The sequence below is a fragment of the Prionailurus viverrinus genome, chromosome A1, assembly GCF_022837055.1.
Source record: "Prionailurus viverrinus isolate Anna chromosome A1, UM_Priviv_1.0, whole genome shotgun sequence".
Classification (NCBI taxonomy): Eukaryota; Metazoa; Chordata; class Mammalia; order Carnivora; family Felidae; genus Prionailurus; species Prionailurus viverrinus.
Window position 1 is genome coordinate 124258162 of NC_062561.1, and position 12223 is coordinate 124270384.

General features: G+C 48.4%; 1 protein-coding gene across 1 annotated transcript; it reads right to left on the minus strand.

Moving 5' to 3' along the window:
- Positions 1 to 1801: 1801 nt before the first annotated feature.
- On the minus strand, positions 1802 to 8337 carry MCIDAS (multiciliate differentiation and DNA synthesis associated cell cycle protein). Its single transcript, XM_047855379.1, has 7 exons — positions 8059 to 8337; positions 7875 to 7971; positions 7605 to 7696; positions 4384 to 4456; positions 3594 to 3817; positions 2864 to 2974; positions 1802 to 2612 (listed from the first exon to the last, which is right to left on the minus strand). Exons 1-7 carry the CDS (start codon positions 8173 to 8175, stop codon positions 2172 to 2174), a joined length of 1155 nt encoding a protein of 384 aa, XP_047711335.1. The 5' UTR covers positions 8176 to 8337; the 3' UTR covers positions 1802 to 2171.
- Between the last annotated feature and the right edge of the window lie 3886 nt (positions 8338 to 12223).

Consider the following 12223-nt stretch of genomic DNA (forward strand, 5'->3'; position numbering starts at 1 on the left):
CCCCTTGACACTCAGCACTAACCCAAGGCTCTCCCTCCTCTTTGTACTGGGAAAACAGGAGAGGGGTTGTGTGCTCTTTATGTCAGTGACTTTCTGCTGATCGCTCCTCAGGGCAAGCTAAGGTTTTCGATGGTTTTGTTTTTTCTGAAGCTTAACTGCAGTAACTTTATATAGAAGCTGACGAAAGGAATTCTGAACTGTCCAGTGTACTTTTTAAGAGTCCATTTGTTAGACAAAATATGAGGAAATGTGGTATATTCTATCACTTTTTTTTTTTTTTTTTTTTTGCTTTGTTTCTAAATGGCTATTTAAATACAGATAACAGTGCCTAGGACAAACTGGAGGAGCAGGTCCTGCCGCCCTGCCCAGCTCCCCTGCTACCTGATATCACCACTTAGATGACAGAATGGGCGATGTGGTGGAATACGGCTGGAAACTCCCCCAAGCTGAACCCACAAATGCAAGGAGTAGCTCTCAGGTTGAGAACGGCAAAGGTTGGGACAAATCACTACTTGACATACGCTACTCACATAATTTCACAACCCAGTGGAAAAAGGAACCCCACAAAAGGAAATAGAAAAAAAGTCAAAGTGAAGGCACTATGTAACATGTAAATTTTTCTCAGAAGATCAACCTTAGAAATATAAGACATGAATGTGCACCTCAGTTTTATCTATGGAATTCAAATAGATAGTTTTGTTTTTACCAAGATTTCCCAACTGGTTTCTGGTGCATATGTGTGCATGTGAGCACACACACTAATATACATATTATATATATACATACATATATATACATATTATATATATACATACACACACAAATATATATACTTTTTCACATGAACTATGCCATTTTCTTAAAATCACTTATGTTTTTATCAACAAGGTTTGTTTTTTGTGTGATTATTCTGTTCAGACATATAAAACTATAATTAATATAAAATAAACCATAAATCTTACAAAATTATATGAATGATCATTACAAACAAATGTGTTTAGCACCTATTTTGTAGGTAGCTCATTGCCTCTACTTTATTGCCCTAAGGCAAGTGTTTTAGCTATCTCTCCTAATTTTTTATTCTTCCAGCCAGGATAAAAGTTTTCAACAGTAAGAAAATTAAGGGTCCTTCTAGGACCAGGGGAAGTTGAGTGATGTAATTAAACAATCACCCAGAAGCCTGGCTTCTGGACCTACAATCTTTATTAATTTTTTAATATATAATTTATTGTCAAATTGGTTTCCATACAACACCCTGTGCTTATCCCAACAGGTGCCCTCCTCAATGCCCATCACCCACTTTCCCCTCTCTCCCACCCCCCCCCCCATCAACCTTCAGTTTGTTCTCAGTATTTAAAAGGCTCTTAAGGTTTGCCTCCTTCCCTCTCTGTAACTTTTTTTTCCTCTTCCCCTCCCCCATGGTCTTCTGTTAAGTTTCTCAGGATCCACATATGAGTGAAAACATATGGTATCTGTCTTTCTCTGCCTGACTTATTTCACTTAGCATAAAACTCTCCAGTTCCATCCACATTGCTACAAATGGCCAGATTTCATTCTTTCTCATTGCCAAGTAGAATTCCACTGTATATATAAACCACATCTTTATCCATTCCTCAGTTGATGGATATTTAAGCTCTTTCCATAATTTGGCTATTGTTGAAAGTGCTGCTATAAACATTGGGGTACAAGTGCCCCTATGCATTGGACCTACAATCTTTAAACGACTAGTGAGAAAACCTGGAAGTTCCCAATAATGCTTCTTATTATAGAAAATTACTTAATCTCTTACAGGCTCCTTTCCCATCTTATAAAACTAGGGCATTATACAAATATAAAATAGCTAAGTGATTTCTAAGTCCTTTCCAGCTCTAGAAGTACATAATTCAAAGCTACTAAAATAAATACTTTTAAAATTGAGATTTATATGTGTGTTTACACGCACACATACAGCACACACTGTGGAAGGGAAGGGAATATACAGTGTTTTATACCAGGACTGTGCAGGACATCATTATCGAGACGTTTTGGTGTCTGAAAAAAAAAAGTTTCAGGGTGGCATTCGCCCAGCAGAGGGAGTTCTTCTGAAGCCAGGTTCGGGAAACAGTTCCCAATTAGCCTCCAGGCGCTTCAGTCCGGATACAGCGCAGTGTTTGGGGGAACATCATCCCAGCTCAACTGGGGACCCAGCGGAATTTGTATCCCCCGTTGGCGGTCCGAATGGTGAAGGCATTGCCCTGGGGGAAAGCGAGGGTGCGGATGGTGCTATGGCTGCGGATGGGGGTGCTGAAGGAGCCACCCTCTTCTAGCTCACTGCGGCTCAGGTTTAGCGCGCTCCGGCTGCACTCTGTGCGCAGCCCCCGGAAGGTGCCGTGGAGGTTCCCTGGCATGTCATCCCTACTCGCGGGCTCCGGCTGTAGCCGGAGCCGCTTGGGGTCGCGGCTCTGCAGCGCTTCATCGCAGCGTTCGGAAATCTCCCTCAGGATGGCGTCCACTTCCGCGCAATCCTGTCCCGCAGCACTGAACAACTCCTCCAGGCTCCTTTTGGCTGTCGCCTTGAGCAGGAAGGGTTCGGCTGTCGACCCGCAATCCCGGGACTGCGTGATCATCAGCTTCTACAAAAGATGGAGGGGCGCCAAGCTGGGGCAAGCCGGACTCCCTTGGTGCGGGGTGCGCAAAGAAGACCTGGGTCCCTTTCGAACTCCGCGGACTCCGATGCAAGCTGCCAGTGGCTCAGCAAGCTCCCAGCAGCCTCCACCTGTCTCCCAACTCTCTCTGGGTCCCAATTCTGGGGACTGGGGGAGGGGTGCACAGGAACATTTCCGACGTCCTGCAATAATGACCCACACTCCCGCACCCCACTTACATCCAGCACAGAGGCCAGGTGCCGGGTCCGGCTAGCAAGTTCCTTCAGTTGCACGTTCCGCTCTTTGAGCGAGGCGATCTCCTCCTGCTTCTGGGTCAGCGTCACGTGCAGCTGCAGGAGGAGACCCAAACATTAAGAGGTAGGCCACTGTGGTCGGTCTCATCTGTATACTCTGCATGAATTATACCAGGGGTCTAACATCTAATCTGGAACTGAGGGCCGAAGGGCATTTACACTGGTGAGAATAATAATCGCTTTTGTTTATTTGACTTTTGTTTGTTTTACAAAGCACTTGGACAAAATGTATCTTGATCTTCCATGTACTGTGGTGGTGAAGAGGACGAACTTGGGCAACAAGCAGATCCAGGTTCTGCCTCTGAAGTTCAATCTTCCTATACCTCAGGTTCCTCATCTGAGAAATGGGACTACTATCTTGTTCAGTGATTGTAAGTATTAAATGGGAAGAGAAAGTAAATGGATAAGCACAATATCAGGCATATAGGAATGCTGCACTAAATACTGGTGTCTGGCAGGATTATTCCCACTTACTGCGGTTGGAAACAGGAGAGGCCCTGGAGCAATCGCAGTTCTGTGAAGCCCTCGCCCCGCCCATCCACTGGTTTTGCCTCACGGAGGGACACCTGCCAGCTCCTGCCACCCCCACTTCCGCCGGGAGCTCCATACCCAGTCCCCACCCCAGGATTCCTGGAAGCCAGCCCAGTGTCCCTACTTGGTTATTCTCAACGAGCGCGTCCCCCAATGCCCTCTGGTTCTGGTCGGCCACTTCCTTCCAGTACTGCTCCGGCCGGGGCACGTCTGGAGGGGGCAGAGGCGGTGACTGCAGTGCCCTTGGGTCCAGCGGCGGAGAGAGACAGGGCCCAAATGGCAATACGTTGCCAGGAGAGAAGGGAAAGTCTCCGCCGGTCAGAGGAGGCGACATCAAAGAGGATGAGTCTGAGGAAGAGTGGGAGCTAGGTTTGCAGCCTCAGACGCGTGCCCAGCTAGCTACAGGGACAAGACGCCACTCCGGATGTAGGATTTGTGGGAAGACCTTGTTAAGTAAAGCACCCCTCACTCTGCAATCCCCACGATTCCCAGGCCCTTTCTGATATCTTCCTCATACACAGCAGGCATTCAATATATGCCTGTTGAGCTGATCTGAATAAAATCGCCACCGTGGCCAAGACAAACCTGCCCGAAGTCACACCGGTCCGCTGTTCTGTACACTCTTGTCACCCAGCCTCTCCCTGACCACATCACAGCGTAGGGCTCCCTCTCCCAGAGCTCAAACCGACAAGCTAAGAAAGCTCTAGAGATGCAGCGATTCATCTTCTCGGTGAGGAAGGGTGGAGTCTCATAAATACGCAAGGGCCTGACCCATCGAGGAGTTACTGACGACGTCGACAGGTGCTGGGTTTACCGCCTTCGCCACCACGAAACCGAAATCTGAACTAGTTTGATTTGCGGAGTGGGGGAACACCTCTGCCTCCTTTATTTAACTGCAAGGAGACCGCACTTGCCTGCAATGAGATCATCCACTGTGTCTCTGAAATCCTGCAGATCAAAGTCCGCAGCAGTTTGCAGGGACTGGTTCTGGGAAAAAAAACGGAGGTGTAAACTAGTTAATGTCAATTCCAGCAGGTCTGAAACTCGTTCCAGACCGAGTGTCGTCCTCCCGGGCTTGGCAGCGGGTCTGCACGCCCTCTCGTATGTCGCAGCCAAGCCTCATACCTGAAAATCAAAGCCCCATTCCAGGCTTGGAATCCAGCAGGCTTGCACTGTCATGGTGGGGAGCGGGTGACTCGAAGCAGAGACCCGGCTCCAGAGGGTTCCGAAGAGCGCCGAAACTGTGCAGGCTGTTTGAGGCGTGGGTCCTTCCGCGCGCATCGTCTTGCCCCCGTCCCCACCTCCTGCAGCCCGCACCCCCTGAGCCGCCTCATTGGCCCTCCACCAGACAACCAGCTGTCTCCGTGAGGCCCGTTGAGTTCTTCCAGCTCTCTCTGCACCTCAGTTCAACTTACCTCCGACCCGCCACAGAGCTAGTGCCCTAAGATAAGAGAGCGGGTGTGCGTACGCTCCGTCTTTTCTCCCAAGCCCCTACAGCGTGGAGTGTCTCCAAAGAAATAACTTGAGGCTATATATCCCGCCAAGGTTCGGTCACAGTTAAACCACCTTCTCCCCATAAGGGAGAGAAAGGTAGGCTATGAAGAAGGGGCAGGGATGGTATGGAAACTGTTTCTGTTCAGCACGCAAGTGTGGACTCTATTGCTTTTTTGTTTCTCAGTAAGAAGTTTACTTTTCCCTTACAGTGTGATGCACCCCCAACATCCTGACACCTGGTTCCTGCAAGGTGCCTGCGCGCGGCTGGGAGCTCGTGAACATTCTTATTCCCTTAATTCGTGGACATTTAGAGTTGACAAACTCTTACACAGAGTCCCTATGTTAATTTCCACGCCAATGTAGGAAGCAGGCAGGGCCCAGGAAGTGACTCCAACCCCTTTGATAAAGAATCTCGAGCTCAGAGAAATTGAATTGCCCCAAGTCATCCAACTCTGAAATGTAACCGGAGAGAATGATGGTGACTATTTCAGTCTTTTTTCCTCTATGCCTCACTGCCTCTAGCTTTCATCTTTTTTAAGGAGAGCCTGGCTTCCAATGAACACAGCACTGGAGAAGAGGAAAGAAGATTCTCAAGGCACATGGTGTGAGGGAAGGTATCTAATATGCCCATAAGAAATATCTATTCTATTGATTCCACTATTATTGATTGATTGATTCCTTCGGGTTAATCATACTCATCTCCCCAAAGCTTTTGTTTACTATTCAAATATTGCTGAGAAGAGGAACCTAGTCTGGCCCTCATCTCAAAGAAAGTACAAATATCAGCTTTCCTCAAGGAGGAAAACTTCAATCCAGTAGGCCTCAAGCACCAGTTGGGAACTGAGGCTATACGGGGCAAAGTAGCTTAGGAAGGGCTCAGACAAATCCTGAAACATTCTGTCCTGGTTGAAGGAGCTGCCTCAAATGAAACCAGACTCATTTTCCAAGGGCGGAAAGGTCCTCCTCTTAGTAGAGATTCAGCTAAAGATCTTACCACGAGGAGACTTGAGGCCAACACGAGAATTGGAGCCCAGGAAATGCTTCCTTGCATGCTTTCCCAGGTCCTTGGCTGATTCTGGACATCAAATACTTCTAGAGAGCTTCCTCTCTCTGTTCACCTTACCCAGCAGGAAAGGGGCTCGGAAATTTGACCTGAATGTGCACTGCCCAGAGTCTTCCCAGGGGATCTTCCTCTAAGTGGTCTCTTTCTTTCTGTACCAGCTCTGTCTTCTTCAGGAAAAGTTCTGGACCTCTTGGTTCATCTGGTAGGAGCTCTGTGCTTGAAACTTTGAATCCTACCTTCCCAATTAAATACAAATCTGGCATTTTCCCAAACGACAATGGCAGCGGGGGGATGGGGGAAGAGGTTAATACACAACATGATGTAAAATTTAAGTTGTGAATACTCAAGCAAAAATTCAACAAGATCCTGCTTGGTTTTCATTACTTGCAAAATAAGCATGTTGGAATAAGGGAGTGATTGGGCCTGTGGGTCAGTTGAAAGATGCTCAAGTTTTGTCTTTCCTTATTTGGGCATCCAGATATAAAAAGAAAAAAATAGAATGGCATCTACAGGGCAATGCCCACTCTCACCACTTGCCTTAACAATCTCTGCTCTCAGTGGTCACCTACCCTGAGTCCATCTGGGCTCTAACCCAATTCCAAAGGCACTTAGGGGAAGCCTGGAAAGCTGTGTTCCACTACTAACCTCGGTTCTGGGAGGTGGTCATATCTTTTGGAATGTTCAGTGCTGGGCATTTCCCCACGGACCCCATGTGCCAAGGGCCTGCTGCCAGGAAGCTGGAACTGACACTTTTCCTGTATCTGGGCACTTCTCATCCCATTGATGAGCCAAGCAGGCTTCTGGCTTCCCAGACACCAGTGCTGGGAGGCTCCATCATCTACCCGTGGCAAGTGGTAGAAGTCGGATGGGAGGAAGAAAATAGGTTTTCGAGGAAAAAAAAAAAGTCAAAATACCTCTTTGCCCCATGAGGGTAAGTGACACGAGCCTTTGCAGGGGGAGAAAATGCCTTTTATAAAGGGCCCAATTGCTGAAGGGCCATCTCTGCAAAGAGGAACGTTTTCTGTCAGATTTCTTCCAGAGTTCTTTGAACTTGGTCCCTCTTCCCCTAAATGTAAACTCTTTTCGTCTTTTCCAGTCTTGATCGAGTAGTTATCCTCCAATCTTCACACTCCTTAGATACCCAGGGAATGAAAACTGTTAGTGAATAGCCAAGAAGGGAATGTGGGGGCACTGACAGGGCAGGTACCAGGTACCCAGCTCTTAAATTTGCTCCCACCTACTCGCCTGGTTCCTCAGTGCGCAATCTCCACATTGCTTTGTCACACAGCTCCAGGGAAAAGATGGGGAGAACGGGAGACCCCTTCCCAGGAGGGTAGTCCTCCAAGTGAGCCCCTCTGTTCCAGGTTGGTCAGAGCAGCTCTGAGAATACGGCCGTCGCCACGGACTACGAGACAGGAAGAAGTTCCGGTCCTTGGGGTTGAGATTCCAGCACTACGTCTGCCCCCACTAGCCAAACGTGCCTGCGCTCCCCACTTGAGATGAGCCTTTGCGGAAAACGAACCCTTGACTCCTGAGTCGGAATCGGGGCTGTTCGGCTTCCAGAGTGAGGGGAGATACCTGCAATGCAGCCAAGTCACCACTAGGCGGCGCGTCGGACCCGAGTAGCGAGGAGCAGTCGGCGAGGTCCTGCAGGTCTATGGTGGTGAGCGCTGCGCGGGTAGAACCGGAGACACGCGCGGCGGACCCTGAACCTCCCGGCCAGGTCTCGCCGCTGGCATCCCCGCCAGGACATCCGGGCCCCGGGAAGAAAAGCGCTTCCCAGCCACGCGTGCCCCACCCACCCGGTTTGGGGAACACGAGGGATCGCGCGGGAGCCACTGGGCTCACCTGGCAGCGCAGAGAGCTCCGCGTCCCGCCGATCTTCGTAGACCGACACTGGGCTGCCGCCGCTGCAACCAGGCAAGAACTTCCGTGGAGGGGCGAACTAGCCGGACACAGAAACGGTGAGCATGGATCAGCCCCGGGGACCCGGAGCATACGGACCCTGCCCGGCACCGGCCCGCAGCCCCACCTTCTTCTCCAGCTTCCCGGGCTTGCTGAAAGGCCGACCCCGCAGCTCCAACATCCTGTTGGGGCAGATGCTGTCGAAGGCTCGGCGTCCCGCCGCGGCGCCCCCGCACGACTGCATCCTGCCTCCCCTGCCGCTTCGGCCCAGGAGCCAGGTGCCGGTTATTCGGAGGCGGCGACAGGGGCTGAGTTGGCGACCCAAACTCAGCGCTCCGCCTGGCGCCAGCAGGGGAAGGCGCGTGGCCGGGTTGGAGGCGAGGGGTGGCTGTAGAGGTGTGGAGGGAGGGCCAAGTGGAGAGGGAAGACTCGCCGAGCGGGAGGGGCGGCTCGCGCCTGAGCGCCAGAGGTGGCGCCTTCGGCCCGTGACAATCTGCGCGCGGGCGGAGGCGTTAAACCTAACCTGGCAACGAGGCTTCCCCTGGGAGCTGCGAGCGCGCGGCCCCGGCCCGCGAGCGCCCTTTTGGTGAGCGTTGGCGCCGCAGCCTCCCGGCTGTGCCAGAGGAAGGGAGGGAATGAGGGCGGAGGAACCCCACTGGTCCCTAACTGGGCACCGCCTTCCGGCTTTTGGGCAGCAGAGATGGAGAAGTTAATGATTCTTACTTCATTTTCTTCCCACCCCAACCATAAGGCACGAAATAAACGCAGAGTGACACTCGCCAAAGCCAGACCGCCCTGTAGGATTTGGTGGGGGTGTAGAATTATGGCAGGACTCCCCAGAACTGCCCCCGCATTAAAGAAGACCCTTCCCCCAAGGCTGGGGGCGCACTTCTGGTCTTGATTTACCGACTTGCACGTGTTTTCTCTGGGCCTGATACTCTGTATACCTTGCCCCACACCTTCCGAGGCAGAGAAGTCTGGGTATAGCCTTTAAAAAGAGCGTCAATAAAGGAAAAGCGACATCTACTAATTCTCCACCCGTTTCTGAAAATGGCACACTGGACGATCCAAAATCCCCTAAAACCCTAGTCTCTTTCTCCCCCAAGGGCTTATCTGTCCACCTGTCCACGGCACATTTGGACGTTCTCTGTACTGCTGACATTGCTTGCTCTGGGAAGTCTTGGCTGCCCTTCCCCAGCCCCAAGCCTCTCCCAGGAAGGGGCGTCTCTAAATTCCTGGGTGAGGGGATCTCTGTCAGGACCACTCATATCTATCCAATTTGAACAATCATCTAAAATTATTTTTGTAACCTCCCATTGGGCACCTTGTTTGTATCTTTTTTTTTTCCGTTTCAAATTTTTATTTAAATTCTAGTTAGTTGACATACAGTGCAATATTGTTTTCAGGAGAATTTAGTGATTCATCACTTACATATAACACTCAGTGCTCATCATAACAAATGCCCTCCTTAATGTCCATCTAGCCCATCCCCCACCTCCCTCCCTCCATCAACCCTCAGTTTGTTCTCTATCTTTAAAAGTCTCTTAAGGTTTGTTTCCCTCTCTTTTTCTCCACTCCCATATGTTCATCTGTTTTGTTTCTTAAATTCCACATGAGTGAAATCATATGGTATTGTCTTTCTCTGACTTATTTTGTTTAGCATAATGAACTTTAGCTCCATTCACCTCAATGCAAATGGCAAAATTTCATTCTTTTTGATGGCTGAATCATATTCCAATATGTACACATACCCCACATCTTCTTTATCCATTCGTCATTTGGTAGGCATTTGGGTTCTCTCCATAGTTTAGCTATTATTGATAATGGTGCTATAAACATCTGGGTGCATGCACCCCTTCAAATCTGTATTTTTGCATCCTTTGGGTAACTACCTAGTAGTGCAGTTGCTGGATCATAGGGTAGTTCTATTTTTAACTTTTTGAGGAGCCTCCATACTGTTCTACAAAGTGGCTGTAGCAGTTTGCATTCCCATCAACAGTGCAAGAGGGTTCCCCTTTCTCCACATCCTGGTCAACACCTGTTATTTCTTGTCGTTAGACAAGACAGGTGTGAGGTGGTAGCTCATCATGATTTTGATTTGTATTTCCCTGATGATGAGTGATGTTGAGCATCTTTTCATGTATCTGTTAGCCATTTGGATATCTTCTTTGGAAAGATATCCAAAGAATATGTGTCTTCTGCCCATTTCTTAACTGGATTATTTGGGTCTTTTTTGTTTTATTTTAGAGAGAGAGCATGAGCCAGGGAGAGGAGCAGAGAAAGAGAGAATCTCAAGCGGATTCCATGCTGAGTGTGGAACCCAAGACACATGACCCTGAGATCATGACCAGAGCCAAAATCAAGAGTCGGACACTCAAAATACTGAGCCACCCAGGTGCCCCTGGATTATTTGTTTTTTGGGTGTTGAGTTTGATAAGTTCCTTATAGATTTTAGATACTAACCCTTTATCCAATATGTCATTTGCAAATATCTTCTCCCATCCCATAGGCTGCCTTTCATTTTTGTTGTTTCCTTCATTGTGCAAGCTTTTTATCTTGATGAAGTCCCAATTGTTCATTTTTGCTTTTGTTTCCCTTGCCTCAGGGGAGACATATCTAGTAAGAAATTGCTCCTCCTGAGGTCAAAGAGGTCGCTGCTTGTGTTCTTCTCCAGTATTTTGACGATTTCCTGTCTCACATTTAGGTCTTTCATCCATTTTGAATTTATTTTTGTGTATGGTGTAAGACAGTGCTCCACTTTCATTCTTCTGCATGTTGCCATCTAGTTTTCCCAACACCATTTATTGAAGAGACTGTTTTTTTTCCATTGGATATTCTTTCCTGCTTTGTTGAAGATTAGTTGACCATACCTTGTTTGTGTCTTATACGGACTAATATTAGTGAAAATCTTCTTTTGAGGTGGCATAATCCTTTTTATTTGCATCTATTATCTGGGTTAATAAAGACATCCCTGGGGCGCCTGGGTGGCGCAGTCGGTTAAGCGTCCGACTTCAGCCAGGTCACGATCTCGAGGTCCGGGAGTTCGAGCCCCGCGTCGGGCTCTGGGCTGATGGCTCAGAGCCTGGAGCCTGTTTCCGATTCTGTGTCTCCCTCTCTCTCTGCCCCTCCCCCGTTCATGCTCTGTCTCTCTCTGTCCCAAAAATAAATAAACGTTGAAAAAAAAAATTAAAAAAAAAATAAAGACATCCCTTATACTAATGGAGATGATTCTACAATAGTAGAATTAGAATAGACTTAGAGACTTTTTTGACCCATCTATAGATGTGGGGACCCAGTTGAGGTGAAGTTAGGCAGGTGGAGTTGGTGTGGTATCACTGATGGAGAGGAGCTCTGGCTTTAGGGTCAGAGTGCCTGAGGATTGGAACCAGGATCCACCAGATCAGTGAATCCCAGATCTTTAGGAAAAGCACTTGGCTGGCTCAGTCAGTTGGAGCATGCAACTCTTAATCCTGGGCTTATGAATTTGAGACTCACGTTGGGTGTGGAGATTCCTTTAAAAAATACAATCTTTTTTGTTAAAGGAAAAGCATAACACTGACTTCAAAGAGGTGCTATGAAGATGAGATCATTTATGTCATGCAACTAGTGCTTGTAAGCTAATATTATTGCTGTTGTTTTAAGGAAGCTTTTCAGCTGCACCTCTAGCCTCCCACAACCTAGTCCTGGCTCTTCTGATTCCTGAGTAGCCTAGTCACTAGCCAGTCCATCCTCCATCCCTATCCAACTTCCCAATCTGTAAGAGGAGTAGGAGAGCTCTTAGTATTGCGTTTTGGGGAGATCTCTACACATGGAGACCAATCCCAGATTTTGCTGGGAAAAATGAATACACTCATTTTTCATCAGTGAGTTCCAAAGCATAGTATAAAAATAGAACCATTGTACACAAAAATGTGGCAAAAAGAGCTGGAATAGCATGCATATGTGACTCCTAATCTAGATGATTCTGGCCCCAACTCACCCATATCAATGTTGGCTGAGTGATGGAGTAAAAACAACTTCTCCCCAAAGTCACTCTTTTGTAGAAGAGCCAGTGGCCCTACCTCCACCTTCAATAGCCCGACTGAGGGCTCTAGATATTTTGGGACTTGAATCAGATGGTATGATTTTCCTTTTCAGCATCACAGACCAGCTTTTCCTCAAACAGCTTGGGGATCACCACTTCCCTATCACTGAGAAAGTTCCTGGAGGCAGAGAAGGGATCTGAAGAGCTCAGAGTAAGTGCTCCTAGTGCTGGAGAGGATGGGGAGGATGCTTGTGAAAACACGTACAAG

Excerpts from the sequence above, each read along its gene's own strand:
- MCIDAS (XM_047855379.1), bottom strand. The coding sequence starts at position 8,175 with ATGCAGTCGTGCGGGGGCGCCGCGGCGGGACGCCGAGCCTTCGACAGC. Across the intron at positions 4,457-7,604 it reads GTGACTTGGCTGCATTGCAG|AACCAGTCCCTGCAAACTGC; the intron begins GTATCTCCCCTC and ends TTTTTTTCCCAG. Across the intron at positions 2,613-2,863 it reads ACCTGGCCTCTGTGCTGGAT|AAGCTGATGATCACGCAGTC; the intron begins GTAAGTGGGGTG and ends CATCTTTTGTAG.